The sequence below is a fragment of the Hoplias malabaricus genome, chromosome 6 (genome assembly GCF_029633855.1).
Source record: "Hoplias malabaricus isolate fHopMal1 chromosome 6, fHopMal1.hap1, whole genome shotgun sequence".
NCBI classification, from domain to species: domain Eukaryota; kingdom Metazoa; phylum Chordata; class Actinopteri; order Characiformes; family Erythrinidae; genus Hoplias; species Hoplias malabaricus.
The window spans coordinates 51506472-51526135 of NC_089805.1; the positions used below are offsets into that span (position 1 = coordinate 51506472).

Genomic DNA, 19664 nt, shown 5'->3' on the forward strand with positions numbered 1-19664 from the left:
AGAATTCCACTCTCAGCCCATACTTACATCATGTTTGCCAAAATTTCTCTTTGCATATAAAGCATGACCTTCTTGAAGGGTTGGCACACTCTGAGATAAAGTTACTGTTGGAATTTTGTCAAAACATGACCTGTGTTCTAGAATTTATGCTTTTGAATATGGGTACTTGGAGTGCAAAAATCTTGGTACAAGGATTAACTCAACACCATGCAGACAATCCGTCTTGTAAGAAACCTTCCATTGCTTTTTGGTGACAATATTTTTTCTGTTTCATTCCAAGCACTTTTGTTTTTGAAATTAAGGAATGGGACAGGAGTGTGCAGCCCTGTATCACAAAACCTCCTTGTTCTTGGTTCCAAATGAGCTCTAAAAAAGACTTAAGAGAATATTAAAACGTGAAAGGATTTTTCTTTCACTCTAAGCGCAAATTCCCTGGATCTCTCACGTAGACAATGTTTCCAGAGAGAAGCAGACGAGCGCTGTCATTAGTTTAATATTTCCATGAGCTACATTTATACAGCTTCATACCGACTACTAAAAATAAGCTCTTCTCCCATATATTTTATGAAAAATAAACTTTATGTAAATTTCCACAAGATTTATTTTCTCATAAATGAGAGACAGGAACTTGTTTCACATGTTTTTCGTTTCCCAATGTATTTATAAAATAAAACTGCATTTACTTGGCTATTTCCATGTCCCAAACACCTCAAATTAAAATGAAAAATATGTCACTTTGTGGTGTTAGTTATGGACAGTTGCTAAATATCACTGCATCTGTGCACACACACATTTATTTATTTATATTTAAAGCAATGACACTGCAGCTTGGTTGTCTTCTGTCTTTGCACTATGGTTAGCTATAGTCACATTGCACACATGCTTATTTATTAAATTTCCATAATATGACATGTGGAGATGCACATTATTTTAACTTTAGTACATATCTGAATGTACAGTATACATTATAGTCACCTGTATACACTGTATTGTACAGCTGTAGAGTCATTTTCTCAGCCTCACAATGAGTATTTCAGTGTGTGGATGTCATTAGCATAGTGCATATGTGAAGGGATGTGTGTGTGTGTGTGTGTGTGTGTGTGTGTGTGTTTTAAATAAATCACTGTGGAAAAATAAAATTTCTTTTCATTCATTTGCTTCATTAGAAAGATTAAAAATCAATTTAATAATAATACAAAGGTATAATAAAACACTGAATTATCAAAAAAAGGACTATGAATACAACTTTAAATTCATGCAGTAGCACAGGATCCCAGACAGTTCTCATTTACTGTCTGTTGAATTTTTCATAAAAGCAAGTAACTGTTTATGTATAAGCAATTATAAATGTATAATCACATTAGATAATTCCATATAACACTGATACAAGTTATTCTAAGACGGCAAGACAAATGTGGGTGTCCTAAATAAGCAGTGGTCTGTATACAACACATAACAGTACAGCAGTAAACAAAAACAGTAAATGTATATTAATATTGATAGTAACATTAAAGTTAGTTTTTTTATGTTAAATGTCATGCAAAGGTGATATATGATGGATAACTAACAAACTAAAGGCAAGGCGAGTTTATTTATAGAGCACCTTTCATACAAAAGGGCAATTCAAAGTGCTTTACAGAGTGAAAAGAAACAATAAAAAAGCAGAAAACATAAGCATTTAAAAAAAATTAAATGATACAATAAATGAAAAAGAACAAAAAGTGAGGAATATTTTAAACTGGGCTGTAACTGCACAAACAACAATGTTTTTGGTCTTGATTTAAAAGTCAGGGCTCTTCTAATATTCGGACACAGGGAGAACACACCAACTCCTCACAGACAGTCACCCGGAGCGGGAAACAAACCCACAACCTCTAGGCCCCTGGAGCTGTGTGACTGTGACACTACCTGCTGCGCCACCGCCCAGAATACTATATTATTTTATGAAATACATGTACAGAATCGTTCTGTTAAGATGAGTGGCTGCAGTGGAAAATGATTGAGAAGTAACTCCTGTTGTCGATTGGCTTAATAAAATGTGATTGACAACGATAGTTTTTGATTGGCTGCAGTCGAAAATGATTGACAGGTGCCCTGTCCACAGACCTTGCCCACTAATGCTCTGGTCTGCAGCTTTATATATATGTGGCCATTACCCCTACAGCATCCTCTAATGACCCTGGGGAAAACCCACTGCATGTTGTCCCTGCCCAGTTTGACAGGAAAGACTCGTGTTTGTGTGTGTTTAACATTTAATCTCAGCTACACTTCTAGACTTCTGGTAATCACTTTAGTACATAACCCATCAAGAAATAAGAAGCATCTTTACGTACGTATGTGTACGTCAGTGTAATATGCTCATATATGTATAAAAAGGGACAAGCGGTTTATTTCGCAATAGGCAGGCAGTTTTTCACATGACATTGGTTCAGCCCAGCTTGCTCTCATCGCTCATTCTTGTCAGACTCTTGCACTCTTTTCTCATGTAAGCTGCAGTAAACATGTTTTCCATACTAAGATTTTCCATATTAGTTATGTTAAAAAATGTTAACTGTTGCTTAAGTATTTGTTTGTTACATGGAAAATAAATGTTTAATCTCTTTTTATAGTGTTTGTTTTAGCTATATGCATTAAATGAGTAATTTTAATTTATTAGTTTTTTAATGTTACTTTATGAAAAAGTCATTTTGACTTTCAAGCACAAAAGAAAAGGATTTTTGTGTGTTGTCATTAAACTGCAATATATTGTTACGTTACAGTGTAGTAAAATACATACAAATTTGGTGGGTTGAGTGGCGAGCTGGTTTGGGGGTTAAAGATTTAGAACAGAGCTTCATTTTAGTAATAAAACATGATTATAGGTTCTATTTTTGAACTACTTGAGTGACAAACTTTTCACATGTATGAATGTTCAGTTTACAATCTTTAAACCTATTTTCTAGAGGCATTTTAATGTTGCAGCGGAGGGTGTGGAGCTCTCCACTTCGTGGATCCCTACCACATTTGCACCAAATATGGAAACTTATTAAATTATACTGGGCCAGTCCTTTTCCGCATTAGACGCAGATACGTTATCCATTTCTAGACCTTTATTGGGCCATTGTGCATTTGGACAAAGGTTTGTTGGTAAGTCCACAACAGATGTTAAGGTAGGCATGGTCCTGTTCTGGCACAACCTGTAGTTACATTCTAGGATGTCTCTAAATAAGTCTAAGAAGGACTGGCACCCATTCCAGGGTGTGTTCCTGCCTTGCGCCCAGTGGTTCCGGGTAGGCTCTGGACCCACCGCCGCCCTGAACTGGATAAGGGTCACAGACAATGAATAGAATTGTGTATTTTAAATGGAGACACAGAGAGAGATTTGTGGGTTAAGTTTGGGAAAGAAAATGACAGACAAAAGAGAACAGACAGAGAGAGAGAGACAAAGAGGAAGAACAAAACGTGTTAAAAGAGAATAGAGATGGATAAAAGGAAAGAAAAACAGAAAAAAGGGCTGGAGAGAGAGAGGAGGGAGTTAATGAAAACTAAACAGAAAGGAGAAAGAAGGATAAATGTCAGAGTCAAAGAAAAGTATAGAAAGAGACAGACAGGAAATTGTGGAAAAAGACGCACTATGTACACACAGAGATCAGTGTTTACTCTACCTCACACATTCGCACGGATGAGCCACTATTCCAAAACATAAACCCAGCGTAGAGGGGCTCAGTGAATGTGGCGGTGAATGTGTACAAGTGTGTGAGTGTGTCTGTGTTGGGTGGGATGGTGTAGAACGTCAAAGTGCCCCCCTTCGAGTCCAGATACACCCCCACTCTGTTAGAGGGAGAGGGAGGGGGTTCAGGGAGTTTAGATTCCTTTTTATTGTGAAGGACAGAAAAATACATTTTAGAGCAGAACATACTCCAGGAGTTTTTGTTTTTTCCAAACAGACACTCATCTCCACCTCCTTTCCTCTGGATTCCTCCGTATGCCACTGAGATAGAAACACCTCCCTCAGTCCACTCCACCTCCCAGTAACAGCGTCCAGTGAAGCTCTCCACACTCAGAACCTGATGCCAACCATCAAACCTCTCCGGAAGATCTGGATATGACTGTCTCTCTCTCGCGTACTCCGCCTTCCTGTTTTCCTCCGACAGAGAGAGATACGGATACGCTGTGTTTGGATCCAGAGTGACATCACACACATCTACACACACATTAGAGAACACACCATCACACACACAATTAACACACATTATAGAACACACCATCACACACACATCTACACACACAATTAACACACATTAGAGAGCACACCATCACACACACACACACACGCAATAAATACACATTAGAGAACACACCATCACACACACACACATCTACACACACCATAAACACACATTTGAGAACACACCATCACACACACACACCTCTACACACACAATAAACATAAATTATAGAACACACCATCACACACACACACACACAATAAGCAAACATTATAGAACACACCATCACACACACACAATAAACACACATTAGAGAACACATCATCACACAAAGATCTACACACAAAATAAACACACATTAGTTAAACACGTCATCACACACACACACACACATCTACACACACACAATAAACACACATTAGGAAACAAATCATCACACACACACACATCTACACACACACAATAAACACACATTAGAGAACACACCATCACACACAATAAACACACATTAGAGAAAACACCATCACACACACACACACACACACAATAAACACACATTAGAGAACACACCATCACACACACACCTCTATACACACAATAAACACACACTATAGAACACACCATCTCACACACACAACAACACACATTAGATAACACACCATGACACACACACAATAACCACACATTGGATAACACACCATGACACACACACACACATCTACAAACAAAATGTCACGCCCTCGTCCTGTCAAGTCTGTTGTCCCCGCCATGTGCTTTATCTGCACATGGCTTTGTCTGTTGTCCTTGTCTCCGCCCTTGTCCCGCCTCCTAGTCTGTGTCATATGTTAACCCGTCCTCCTCGTTATCTGTCCAGGTGCGTCTCGTCTGTGTTCAGTATTTAAGTCCCCTTGTATCTCTTCCCGTGATCGGTCATTTGTTGTTTTGCTCTGTTCAAGTTAAGTCTAGTCATGTCGTTTCGTTCAGTTTCCCAGTCGTGTTGTTTCCTTCCTTCTCCCTGTCAAGTCGTTTAGTTTATATTCCTACTCTTGTTGTTTCCGCATTTCGTGTTTGCCCTTCAGTCCGTTTGTGTTTGTTTTGTTTCTTTGTTTTGATATTTGTATATGTAAAAGTCATCTGTATTTTAGCAAGTGCGTCCGCCTCTGTCAGTCCACCCCGTGAACCGTGACACAAAATAAACACACATTAGAGAACACACCATCATACACACACACACACACACACACAACAAACACACATAGGAGAACACACCATCACACACCCACACATACACACACACACACACACACACACACACAATAAACACACATTAGAGAATACCCCATCACACTCTTGAGGTGGTTCTACGCTGGGACAGACTGGTCCTTCCCAGTCACATCAGTCAAGTAGGTGGACTGGATAGAGAGCAGGTAAGTAATATTAAAGTTCCTTATATTCCACCTGACCATCTCTCTGCTGTTAGTATGATGAGTAGCATGTCCATATCACCCATTCTGATTAACACTAATACATTTTTCAGCATTGAGACTGTGTATGTTCCCCACAAAGCTTGTTATCACAGATGCCCCAAAATCAGTTTTTTGAAGTGCTTACTCTTAAAGTTACTGCATCAAAAAGGAGGCACTCTTTTATGCTCATCACAATCTATCGTCCTCCTAGCCCTTATACAGAATTTCTTTGTGAATTTGCTGATTTTCTCCCAAGTGTAGTTCTCGTTTCAGAAAAGGTCTTAATTGTTGGTGATCACTTTTGAGAAGAATCACGATCTGCTTAAAACCGCATTTGAATCAATTTTGGATGCGCTAGGGTTCACTCAGTATGTTACACTCGTCAATGCACACACACATTGGACTTAGTGTTAACACGGGGCATTGAGATAAAGAAACTTTCAAATCTCTTGCTACATGAGACTCTGATCACCATCTAATCACATATGAAATTGCCTTAAACTTTGATATCTGTCTACAGCCACGCTATATTAGAAAGTGCACTATAACATCCTCAACAGTTACACACCATCACAGACACATCTACACACACAATACACACACATTAGAGAACACACCATCACACACACACATTTGCACACACAATAAACAAACATAAAAGAACACACCATCACACACACACATATACAGACACAATAAACACACATTATAGAACACACCTCTACACACATACAGACAAACTACAGGGCAATGTCAAACCTCCCTTTTATAAAGATTCTAGAAAAAGTCGTGTAACAGCAGTTGTGTTCTTACCTACGAAACAATGACATTCATTTTTCAGTCTGGATTTAGACCAAATCACAGCACAGAAACAGCTCTAACAAGAGTAACTAATGACTTACTCCTTTCACTCGATAAGGGCTATATCTGTATTCTGGTGCAGCTTGACCTTAGTGCAGTGTTTGATACCATAGATCATGTGATGCTTCTTGAAAGGATGGAAAATCTGGTAGGAATAAACGGATCTGAATAATAAATCCTCTAATCATACTTTAGTTAAACATTGTGTTCCACAAGGGTCAGTGCTTGGCCCTGTATTGTTCACACTCTACATGCTGCCACTGGGTAGACTAATTTGTAAGCATGGTATTCAATTCCACTGTTACGCTGATGACACACAACTGTATATATCAGCCAAACCCAATGATGTTGTTGCTTGTCTACATAAAATAACAGAATGTGAACTAAAATTAAAGAGTGGATGATACAAAATTTTCTCATGTCAAATTTTGATAAAACAGGTCTTGATACTAGGTACAGACTCAGAAACACTCACTCAGAAATGCTGCTATTAATCTTAATAATTCAACAGTAAAACACAATGCCATCATTAAAAGTTAGGGGTAGCATTTTGACTCTCACATTTGATACCCACATATCCAGTACAGTCAAAACCGCCTTCTTCCACCTACACAATATTGCCAAAATGCAGCATATTTTATCCTTAAAAGATGCAGAGAAACTAGTGTATGCATTTACAACTTTATGTCTAGACTACTGCAGTGCGCTCCTGGCAGAGAGCTCGTGCAAAGCGTTACACAAGCTTCAGTTAGTTCAAAATGCAGCAGCCAGGGTGCTCACTACAGCTAGAAAATTAGACCATATCACCCCAGTTCTCTCATCCCTACACTGGCTACCTGTAAAATTTCGCATTGACTATAAAATACTCCTCTTAGCTTATAAATCTCTAAATGGTTTAGGCCCGCAGTATCTTACTGAACGTCTCGTACCTTATCACCCGTCACGTACCCTTCGTTCACAGGATGCCCATCTACTCTTTGTTCCTCGCTTTAAGAAAAACACTGCAGGAGGAAAAGCCTTTTCTCACAAAGCTCCTCAACTCTAGAATAGCCTCCAGTTTCTGTTCAGGGCTCAGACACACTCTCAATCTTTAAATCTAGATTAAAAACCTACCTTTTCAAACAAGCTTTTGGTTAATCACTCACTTTCAGGTTACTCCTTCTCTATTGGTGTTAGAGCTGGTTTTAATATTATCACTACTTTGTATTAACCCTGTCATACTACCATAGCTACAGCTTTTTAGTTAGCTTTCTGGTAACTGTTGGGTTCTATTGCTGGGCCCGTGGAATCTTTTTTCTTTCTTTTTTTTTGAGGACAATTTTGCTAACCTCTTTATTTTTATATTTTCCCTTTGTCTGGTTTTCTTTCTCCTGTCTCTCTCATGCTTTGTGATTTCCTGCTGCTGTCCAGATCACTGGACAGAATTCACACAGAATCACTGACCACCTCCTTCCTCACTCATATCACTAATATTCTACATTAACGTTACTATAATCCATTAATCTTTCACCAGTTCAGTGTTGTGTCTTCGGTGTCGACCCGAGGAGGATGGGTTCCCCGTATGAGTCTTGGTTCCTTCCAAGGTTTCTTCCTCATGTGCTGAGGGAGTTTTTCCTTGCCACTGTTGCCCCTGGCTTGCTTATAGGAGGCTTGAACCCAGATCTCTGTAAAGCTGCTGTGTGACAACTTTTTGTGAAAAGTGCTATATAAATAAAATTTGATTAATTGGTTGACACACACAATAAACATACATTAGAGAAAACACAATCACACACAAATCTACACACACAATAAACACATATTAGGAAACACACCATCACACACACAGCTAAACACACAGTAAACACATATTAGGCAACACACAGACACAGAAAAATATCAATGAAAGTAGAGACATTCTAACCTGCTGCTATTGCCTGCTAATATCATATTTATTTATTGTCTGTTTGATTGATTGTTACATTTATATAGTGCCTTCGAAAGGACACTTGATAATATGAAATAAACTTGGATATGATTCCAAGAGCTGACTCTGAAAACACACCTCAAATGTGGCAAATTTCTGCATAATGTTCTGTTAATATGATAAAGAATAATATAATTAAAACTTACATTTTCTTATTAAGCTTCTTGTGAGACTTGTTACTTGTGGATCCTTGATGAATGCATTTTTATACCAGCGTATTGAAGCTCCTGGGTGCTCTGGGTCTGAAATAAAACTGATCACTTTCTTGCTGGGGTTAATGGTGTTGTACAATCTGAGTGTGGAATCCAGGGCCTCTTTGACACCCTCTTTCTTGTACCAGGGGACTTCCTCTGTTGTGTTCTGTTCAGCCGGGCCACTGGAGGAACCACTCCTGAAGTTCTCAACTGCCTGTGAGATTTTTTTGAGGTATGGTTCCTCATACTTCAGAGAGGTGAAGCTGAACACATGGGCATCAGTAACATCTGGGTCCATGAGGAATGAGTCAAGCTCAGGTCCTGGAGGTTTAATTGTGTAATCTTGTATCTTATTGATGTACTTCATCACAACATCAATCTCAGTATCCTTTCCATCCAGCCACTGCTTCATTTCTCTTCCACTGAAGCCAGATTTATTCAGGGATATCAGAAAGTCTTTCAGGGTTGTTTCCTCCACAGTTCCTCCTCTGATTTCTGGAATCAGAACTGCCATTTTCTTCAGAAACTCAACAGTGAAAACCCTCAGACTGCTCTGGAACTGCTCTAGTTTGTCGACAAGGTCTGCAGCCTTTTTCCCTTTGCTCTTCTCCAGTAGGTCTTTGGTTCTTTTCTCAGCTTGGTGGAAATCATCCATCACCTTCTCCACCTCAGACACCAGTGCCTCTGTAATCATTTTCTTTAACTTGGACTCTGTGTTGTTCATTGTGCTCAATGGGTACAACCAGACCTTCATAGGCACAGCCTTCTCTCCTTTCTCCCCCAGCAGGGTGGGCAGTTCTTTGTACACCTTCACAGCTTCCTCAAATGTAGAAGGGTTCTGTTTTAGATCAAAATCTCCAAAAAATTTGCAGCTGAAGTTCTGCACCTTCTTCTTGTCATCATCATCCATTTTAAGACTTCCATCCCCACTGATCTCAATTAAGGGTATCTTTTTGATCATCACATGTAGGGTTCCTTCAATTTCCTGCTTATCCAAAGCATCGCTGGCTGTTTGTTGGAATTCCATGATTGCGTCAGCTCCATAGAGCACCCCAACCACAACATGTGTAGCGTCTGTCTCTTCCAATTTCTTAGCATTAGGAGAGTCTAGCTCAGATATTCTGAGCTCTTTAAACTCAATAGACTTATGGTAGAGCAGGGAAACACTGCACTGATGAGTGGAGGATGTACTGCTCTTCAGATAATGGGCAGAACCTCCAGCCTCTATCAGCCCACAGCAGAAACTGAGTTTCACTGAGGCGCTCACTTCTAACAGACTGTTTTTCTCGCTGAGAGACTCTGATCCTGCTACCTGGAATCTTGTACTGGGCTGTGGGCTGACTTGAGTAGCTTTATCAATATCCTCAGTCTTCCAGATGCTGAATCCTAAAAAGATTGACAGAATAACCATATATATTGACAGAATATATATATATATATATATATATATATATATATATATATATATATATATATATATATATAGTGCATGCAAAAATATTTTCCCTGATATATTTTCTTCCATGTCTGCATGGGTTTCTTGGAGCCCTAGTTTTCTCCCTCAGTCCAAAGACATTCAGTCAGGCGAACTGGAGAAAAAAAAAGTTCCTAGGCATGTGTATGTGAATGTAAATTAAAACTTATTTGTCACTGTACAGCACACAATGAAATCTGTCTTCCACATTTAACCCATTTGTGGCAGTGAACACACACACACTAATGCACTAGGAGCTGTGAACACAAACCCAGAGCAGTAGGTAGCCATCCATGGCACCCAGGGAGCCTTTGGGGTTCAGTGCCTTGCTCAATGGAATTTTAGAGTGGCCTTTCCTTGTGGCCAGCCTGAGGCACAAACCTGTACCTTATGGGTGTGTGTGAATTGCACGCTGCCATTCCTGCATGAACCATATAAGCATTGTGTCATTGTCTTTATTAAAATGTCATATGTTTTGCACTAAGGGCTTTTGAGAAGACGGTTAAAGCCATTAAAGCCACTGAGATCCCCCCTCCACCTGCAAAGGGAGCAGAATCTTAGAAACATATCAATGGTAATGTTAACAAAACTCAAATAACACAAGTTAAAGAATGTGCAAATGTGGCTTTTAGACTTTGTAAACAGAAAACCCAAGGAAGTGTGCAACTGAGTGAGTAGAAGTACATTAACTCGGGTTCTACTTGGGTGGGGTAAGACAGCAGTGATTGTGGCCTGCCTGAGACATAAATGGATTGCAGCACTTCCTGTGGCTGGCAATTATAGTTAGTATTGACCTAATATTTTTTGTCACCAGCACACTATCCAGCCTCACTAAAAAGAGCCAGATATGCTCGAGTGGATGGAACCTTGGGAGTTGTCAGTTTGAGGTAGTTCTGTGTGGGGATATTTCATGTGACTTTTCTCTACATTTTGTCTGGCAAACATGTCAGATATCTGACATGTTTGTCCCAAATTTCTCCAAAGTGGTGATCACATATACATTAATTTGATAATTACATCAGATGAATATACATGAATATACATGAATTGTGTCTATGAAACATTGAAGAAAACATTCTTTCATGTTCAAAAAACATAACTGATTATTGTGTTCTGCATTAAATTGAGTGCTGTAATTTTGTGTACCAAAGGCTCAGTGCTCACATTCAGGGACAAAATAAACTTGTTTCATAGAGAAAAGTAGTTTTGTCCACATTATAGATATCCTACACCAACATTTTGAATTTTGTGGCAGTGTGTTCTATGCTATGACCATTTCTAAAAGTATGATCCCTTCCTGAATCTGGGCCTTGTCGTGGCAGAAGGGCTTTTGTGGTCTAATGACATCCAGGGCTATGCCATCGGGAGCTGTTAGCTCCCAGTAGGTTCTCCCAGGGTGAACAAGTCTGGAGTGAACATCCAGACAAAAAGCATCCCTGTGAACATGACAATTAGAACAAAGTGTACCTTGCCCAGAAAAGGAGTTACAGGGACCTACCCTTGTAGCCAGGCCTAGGGTAGCGTCTGACGGTGAGCGCCTGGTGGCCAGGCAGCACATGTAACCTGGCCGGGCTCACCCCAAAAAGGCAATGTGGGAAGATCTTTTGGACCCACCACCCACACAATCCAGAGTAGGGATGTGGTGCAATGCCCATTGGGCACAGGGTGGGGGCAAAGGAGCCCTGGGTGTCAAAGCTTGGCAGCAGAAACTGGCTCTTGGTACATGAAACCTAACCTCACTGGGGGAGAAGGAACTGTAGCTGGTGTGTGAGGTTGAGAGATACCAACAAGATATAGTTGGGCTCAACTCTACACACAGTGTAGACTCCAGAGCCAAACTCCTTGTTAGGGGATGGTAACTCAACTCAGGATCTGTACAGGGTGAGAGGCTCCGGGCAGCTGTGCAGTAGGAGTTTGTCCCAGTAAATGAGAGGGTTTCCTCAACGTGGTTTCAGCTTGCAGAGAGGAAATCTTTGACTGTTGTGTGTGATCCACATTGTGGCCGTGTCCTCTGATCTGAGGCCGCACATTTTGGACACTTGGGTAAAGAGAGGGGCTGAGCTGTCAACCGATCACCACCTGGTGATGAGTTGGATAGAGGGGAAATATGACAGACAGACCTGGTAAACCCAAACGTGTAATGAGGATGTCCTGGGAAAGGCTGGCATAAGACTCTATCCAGAAAGATTTCAACTCTCGCCTCCGAGAGGACTTCTCACATGTTCCAGAGGAGTTAAGGGGAATGGAGTCTGAATGGACCGTGTTCCAGTCTTCCATTGTGGAAGCAGCTGCATATAGCTGTGGTCAAAAGCTTGTTGGTGCCTGTTGGTGTACACTGAGGAGAGAGAAGCTGTAAAACAGAAGGAGGAGGTTTTTCAGGCTTAGCTGGCTCAGGGAGCTTCCAATTCCTCAGATGGGTATCAAATCAAATCAAATTTATTTATATAGCGCTTTTCACAACTGATGTTGTCACAAAGCAGCTTCACAGAATTCCAGTAAGACAAGATTTGACATGAAATGTAAAGACAAATGTAAAACCCTCAAGTGAGCAAGCCAGGGGTGACAGTGGCAAGGAAAAACTCCCCCAGCTGAGGAAGAAACCTTGGGAGGAACCAAGGCTCACAAGGGGTGACCCATCCTCCTCTGGTCAATCTACTGGTGATGATAGTTAGTAGTCCATGAGAACTTCAGTGTAGGGACAGCTTCAAGGCACTTGGTGGTTGCTGGAGCGTGGGCAGCTGGTCTGAAGCGTGGAGGAGGATCTCGACAGTCATCCATCAGTGTCCAGACAGACAGGTGGGCAGTCGTTTACTCGGAAAGATGTAAAGGGATGGAATTAGTTTTGAACTGTTTTGTGTTTGTAAAGTAGAAAATATGAAAATTTCCAGAGTGTGGCTAATGACTCCGGCAGATCTGACTATGACAGCATTAACTAAAAGGAGAGAACCAGGAGGACACACAGACACGGGAGCATCCTGAAACACTGGCATCCCTCCGCTCCACCGTCAACAAACCTGAGTGATCGCGAGAAACGGCGGGACGACAGCACCAGCATCTCAGTTTACTATAATTCCCTGTGTCCATGGACCCCCCGGATCTGCCGCCTTTATCTATGGGGGAGCATTAGCTACCAAATGATAAACTAAACAAATGAGTTTTTAGCCTACATTTGAAGATTGCGACTGTGTCTGAGTCCCGAACATTTTCTGGAAGATCATTCCAGAGTTGGGGGGCTTTATAAGAAAAGGCTCTTCCCCCAGCTGAGGCCTTCTGAATTCTGGGAACATTTAAAAATCCAGTATTCTGTGATCTGAGTGAACGTGGGGGCTCATAATAGGAAATTGTATCTTGAAGATATTCAGGAGCAAGCCCATGTAGAGCTTTATATGTTAATAACAAAATTTTGTAGTCAATGTGGAATTTAACAGGCAGCCAATGAAGTGATGATAAAACTGGGCTGATATGTTCAAATTTTCTAGTTTTAGTGAGGACCCTAGCTGCAGCATTTTGAACTAGTTGAAGTTTTCTTAAATTGCTGCTGGTGCATCCTGACAGTAGTGCGTTACAGTAGTCAAGCCTTGAAGTAATAAAGGCATGTACTAATGTTTCTGCGTCCTGGAGGGATAAGGCATTTCTAATCTTAGCAATATTGCGAAGATGTAAAAAAGCTGTCCTAGTGATACTACCTATATGTTGATCAAATGATAAATCCGGGTCAATTATGACACCAAGATTTTTTGCTGCTGAACCAGGTTTAACTGGAAAGTTAGCTAGATTTAAAATTAAGTCTGATAATTTATTTCTTGTCACTTTTGGACCCAAAAGCAGGACCTCTGTTTTGTTGCTGTTTAGGAGGAGGAAATTACGCAACATCCAGCCTTTCACGTCTTTTACACAGTCCTCTATTTTCTTTAATCTGTGTTTGTCATCGGGCTTGGCTGAAATATACAATTGTGTGTTGTCTGCGTAACAGTGAAAGTTAATGTCATGGTTTCTTATAACTGTGCCTAGCGGTAACATGTATAATGTAAATAATAATGGTCCTAAAATAGAGCCTTGTGGAATTCCAAATCTTACTTTAGAATAATTTGAATTTAGATTGTTTACTTTTACGAATTGATAACGTTCCGTTAAGTAAGATTTAAACCATAATAGGGCTGTCCCTGTGATTCCAACCATGTTTTCTAACCTTTCTATGAGAATATTGTGGTCTATTGTATCGAAGGCTGCGCTTAGGTCAAGAAGCACCAACAGGGATACGTGGCCTTGATCAGAGGCAAGAAGAAGATCATTTGTTATCTTGACTAGAGCTGTCTCTGTACTATGATGTTGCCTGAATCCAGATTGGAATTTTTCATATATATGATTCTTATGTAGATATGAACTAAGTTGTTGGGCCACAGCTCTTTCTAAGATCTTGGACAGAAATGGCAGATTAGAAATAGGCCTGTAATTAGACAGTGTACTAGCATCAAGATTTGGTACCAGGAGGTGAAAAAAATCTTGCAGCTGTGGCAGTTTCTGAAGCAACATACAGAGTGTGGCAGGAGTTTGGAGAGGCCATGGAGAACGAATTAAGACAGCTTTAAGGAGATTCTGGAAAACACACTGACATGTTTTTTTTTTTTTTTGGGGGGGGGGCACACTGTCCAAGCTGTGCTTAGCAAGGAGGGGGAAATTCTGAACATACAGACTGAGTGTATTGTTGGGCATTGGAAAGAGCACTTTGAGGAACTCCTAAACCTGAGAGGCATGCCTCCTGGACAGGATCTAAAGCCAAAAGGGTCTAGGGAGTCAGATTCCACTTGTGACTTCCATGGCTGAAGTCACTGAGGTGGTTAAAAAGCTATGCAGTGGCAAAGCAAATGGAGTGGATGAGATTCGCCCGGAGTTACTGAAGGCCCTCTATACTATGGGAATATCTTGGCTGACACGTCTCTACAATATTGCATGGACCTCAGGAACAGTGCCTTTGGATTGGCAAACCAGGGTTGTGGTTCCCATTTTTAAAAAAGGAGAATGTGTGGGAAAGTCTATGCCAGGGTGCTGGAAAAGAGAATCCGCCTGATAGTCGAACCTAGGATTTGAAGGAACAATGCGTTTTTTGTCCAGGTGATTGAGGGGACATGGGAGTTTGCTACTTCACTCTACTCATGCTTTGTGGATTTGAAAAAGGCATATGACTGTGTTCCCCCAGAGATTCTGTGGGAGGTGCTCCAGGAGTATGGGGTGCCAGGGTCGTTTCTGCGAGATGTATGGTCCTTGTACTCTAGGAGTTTGAGTTGTGTTTGCATCCTCAGCAGTAAGTCAAGATTGTTCAGTATGGGCATTGGACCCATCAGGGCTATGCCTTGTCTCCACTCCTGTTCCAGATATTCATGGACAGGGTGGCGAGGCATAGCCTGGGAGAGGAGGGCTTTTGTCGAGTGGCTCTGGAGGTGGCATCTCTGCTGTTTGCGGTTGATGTTGTTTCTTCTGGCTTCTTTGCATGGAGTTCTCCAGCATTCACTTGAGCAGTTTGCAGCCGAGTGTGAAGCGGTTGCTATGTGAATCAGCACCTCCAAGTCTGAGCCCATGGTTTCTCCCGGAAACAGATGGCATGCTCGTTTCAGCTAGTGGGTGAAAACCTACCCCAAGTGAAGGTGTTCAAGTATCTCGGGATCTTGTTCACGAGTGATGGGAAGAGGGATTGTGATGTTGACCATAGGTTAGGTGCAGTATCTGCAGTAATGCGGTCATTGTAACACACTGTTGTGGTGAAGAGAGAGCTAAGCCATAAAGCAAAGCTCTCAATTTACTGGTCAGTCTATGTCCCCACTCTCACCTATGGTCATGAGCTCGGGGTAATGACCCAAGGAACGAGATCACAGATACAAGCGGCCGAAAAGAGTTTTCTCTAGTGGGATGCAGGGTGAACTCTCCATGATTGCGTGAAGAGCCCAGTGATTAGGGAGGAGCATGAAATAAAGTCACTGCTCCATGTTGAGAGGACTCAGCTGAGGTGCTTTTGGGCATCTGATAAGGATTGCTCCTGGACGCCTCCCACTGGAGGTATACCAGGCATGACCAACTGGAGGGGTAGACCCAGGACATGCTGGAGGGATTATATCTGCTGGCTGGCCTGGGGATCCCCCAGGAGGGGCATGTGGAAATTGCAAGGGACAGAGATGTCTGGGCTTCTTTGCTCACCCTGTTGCCACCGCGAACCTGAAATGGATTACGTGGTAATGTAAAGATGTAATGACTGTATGACGTGTGCAAAAGAGCTTTGGTTGTATACAAAATGCAGTCTTATAATTTATAGAGTAACCAAAAATGAATCAGACAATCCAGAATTATTAATCAAAGACTTCTTGCAAACAAACATAACTTTACAAGAACATAGTAACCAACAATACTTTCCACTATGTACAAAATTTTATTCCACTGAACAAATGTACCGAGACTAACTGCAAAATTTGGACACTAAAAAGAAACAAATTTTTAAATTAGGGTAAAAGCGGAGAATTAGAAAATACATGACCAGTTCCCTTGGGATATTAATGAACTATGCAAGTGTTATATCCCATTATGAAGGAACACAAGCTCTCTGGAAAACAGATGATTTACATTTATGCATTTGGCAGACACTTCTATCCAAAGCGACTTACAGATGGAAAAAAGATAAAGCAAAAGAAGAGATTAAAGAAAAAGGAAGAGTAAAGGGGAAAATGAAAGAAAGAGGGAGAAGCAGAAGAGAAGTAGAATAAAGGACAGACAAAAAAACAACTTATTTTTAAAAACACCACTAAGCTTACATAGCCCACCCTGGAGATATTCCCCAGTGTATCTAGGTGGAACCTACAGCTCAGGCAACACACATTTATCAACATGCACAAACACTCACTGGTCACTGCATTAGGTACACTGTGCTAGTACCAGATTGGACCCACTTTTGCCTTAATTCTTCATGGAACAGATTTAACAAGGTTATGGAAACACTTCTCAGAGATTTTGGTCAATATTGACCTGACAGAAACATGCAAATGCTGCTGCAGATTTGTCAGCTGCACATCCATGATGCAAATCTCCTGTTCCACCATATCTCAAAAGGCCAAAGTGTAACAAGGTGCAATATCCTGCTGGAAGTAGCCATCAGAAGATGGGTACACTGTGGTCATAAAGAGATGGATATGGTCAGCAACAATACTCAGGATTTCTGTGGCAGTTAGACAATGCTCATTTGGTATTAAGGTGCCCAGAGTGTGCTAATAAAATATCCCCCACACCACCACCAGCATGAACCACTGATATAAGTCATGTTTTCATGTTTTTTATGACAAATTCTGACCCTACCACCTGAAGGTTGCAGCAGAAATCAAGACTCCACAGACCAGGCAATTTTTTCTGATCTTCTGTTGTTCAATTTGGTTGAGCCTGTGTGAGGTGTAGCTTCACTTGCCTGTTCTTATCTGACAGGGGTGGCACCTGGTATTTGGTTTTCTGCTGCTGTAGCCCACCTGCTTCTATGGAGTCAAAAAAAGCTCAAAAAGATTTTGAGTTTGTAAAACAATACTCATGAATATAACAGACTTTGTAACTGTGTTTGAGCAACTACATACACGTTAAACTAAAATCCACAAATGTATTGGAATGCACACCATTTAAAACAACAACTACAATAATAATAATTTAAATTCACAAATGTGTAAAAAGAATTGCATTTGTAAATCAAGTGTCGTGAATGTGTGAATCAGTACCTTCTCAAACGGCCTAAAATGTGCAAGAGCAGACCTTTTTAAGGTTCCAAATGTGACTGTGGGATTTTTTGAATGAGGTGGAAAAAATCCACACATTCACCTTTTCTAATGCGTGTGCAAATCCCTTTTTGCAGTTGACCAATTGATGGACCAATAGGAAAGCTTTAGCTGGACCAATCACATCGTGAGGTTTATTTAACCAATCGGAACATTGATTTGTTGCTGTCATCCGTAGTGCTTTTCCACCAAATGAACTCCGGTTCTTGAAACCACTTCCGTTCCTGATTCTTGAAACCTTGGTTCTTTCCAGAGAACTGCCACTCATTTTGAAAATTCATTTAAATCAGACATAGGATTTGTTCAACAAACCCACCTCGCCGAGTTAGAATCTCAGAAACACTCAGCTTAATGAATTGGTCAGACTTATGCCACCATATACAAATCCAAAACATGTGTTGTATCCATCCAATTTAGGAAACGTATACAAATTTCCTATAAGTCTATACTGACTGTCACTGCTGAAAAAAGAACCTGACCTTGTTTAGTTATTTTTGGTCCTCACACAGACTCCCTGCATTCTTTCACTCACTTTTCTCAGAAATATCAAGGTTCCTGCGGTCATCCATCATACTCTGTGGATATTTTAAAAGTGTTCCGAACTTGCAAAACTCCACAACCCTTCCTAAACAAGACATGTTAGACTATGGACTGGTAGATATCTGGAGGGTGCAGAACCCTGGAGGCAAAGAGAACTCATACTATTCCCCTCACCATAAAACATACTCCTGCATAATTACTTCTTCTCCAACAGTTCCACTGTACGTAGAGTCATCATCTCGAGTATAAATATCATTACCATGTGGACCCTGTACCAATCAGGATCACCTTTATAGATCATCAGCATTTGCCTCTTTTAATACATCTTTACTAAGGGATACGAATTCTTAAAGTTTACTGAAACCAGTGTCCACCCTGAAGTCACAGCTCACACACAATGTGAAACAGCCAAAGTTATGAGGAGAGAAATAATTCCCTTTACTGTTTCATTATATTTAACTGTTTTTTTTTTTAAAAAAAGAAAATCTTAAGAGAACAAAAGGATAAGGTGAATAGACTTGACCTGCTGTAAATTATATATATATATATATATATATATATATATATATATATATATATGACCTTCTCCCATGCCTCATCTTGATCATCTATAAGGTCAATAGTGAACTTCAAATGGGCCTGGACATTTGCTGGCGTAAGCAGGGGCCCTGCAGGATTTTAATCCATGAGACCATAGTGTGTTACTAATGGTCATCTTTTAGACTGTTATCCCAGCCGTATTCATGTCATTGACCAGGTCCTCCCATGTAGTTCTGGGCTGATTCCTGACCTTTTCTCAGAATCATTCTTACCCCACAAGGTGACATCTTGCATGGAGCCTCAGATCGAGGAAGATGACAGTCACCTTGTGTTTCTTCCATTTTTTAATAATTGCACCAACAGTTGTTGCCTTTTCACCAAGCTGCTGCCTATTGTCCTGCAGCCCATCCCAGCCTCGTGCAGGTCTACAGCTTTGTCCCTGGTGTTCTTAGATGGCTCTTTGATCTTGGGCGTGGTGGAGAGTTGGGAGTGTGATTGATATAGTGTGTGGACAGGTGTCTTTTATACTGTATATAATGAGTTCAAACTCATTGAACAATTAATACAGGTAATTAGTGCAGAATAGGGGGGCTTCTTAAAGAAAAACAATTTTTGCTTG

At 40.7% G+C, this 19664-nt stretch overlaps 1 protein-coding gene across 1 annotated transcript in view; it reads right to left on the minus strand.

Annotated features, from left to right (window-relative positions):
- Positions 1-1170: 1170 nt before the first annotated feature.
- Positions 1171-19664, minus strand: part of LOC136699927 (stonustoxin subunit alpha-like) — a 52318-nt gene continuing 33824 nt past the window's right edge. The window contains exons 5-6 of the mRNA XM_066674995.1: positions 8648-10081; positions 1171-4183 (exon numbers count right to left, since the gene is read on the minus strand). Coding sequence (XP_066531092.1) covers positions 3636-4183; positions 8648-10081 — 1982 coding nt within the window. The 3' untranslated portion in view covers positions 1171-3635. The remainder of the gene's footprint in view (positions 4184-8647; positions 10082-19664) is intronic.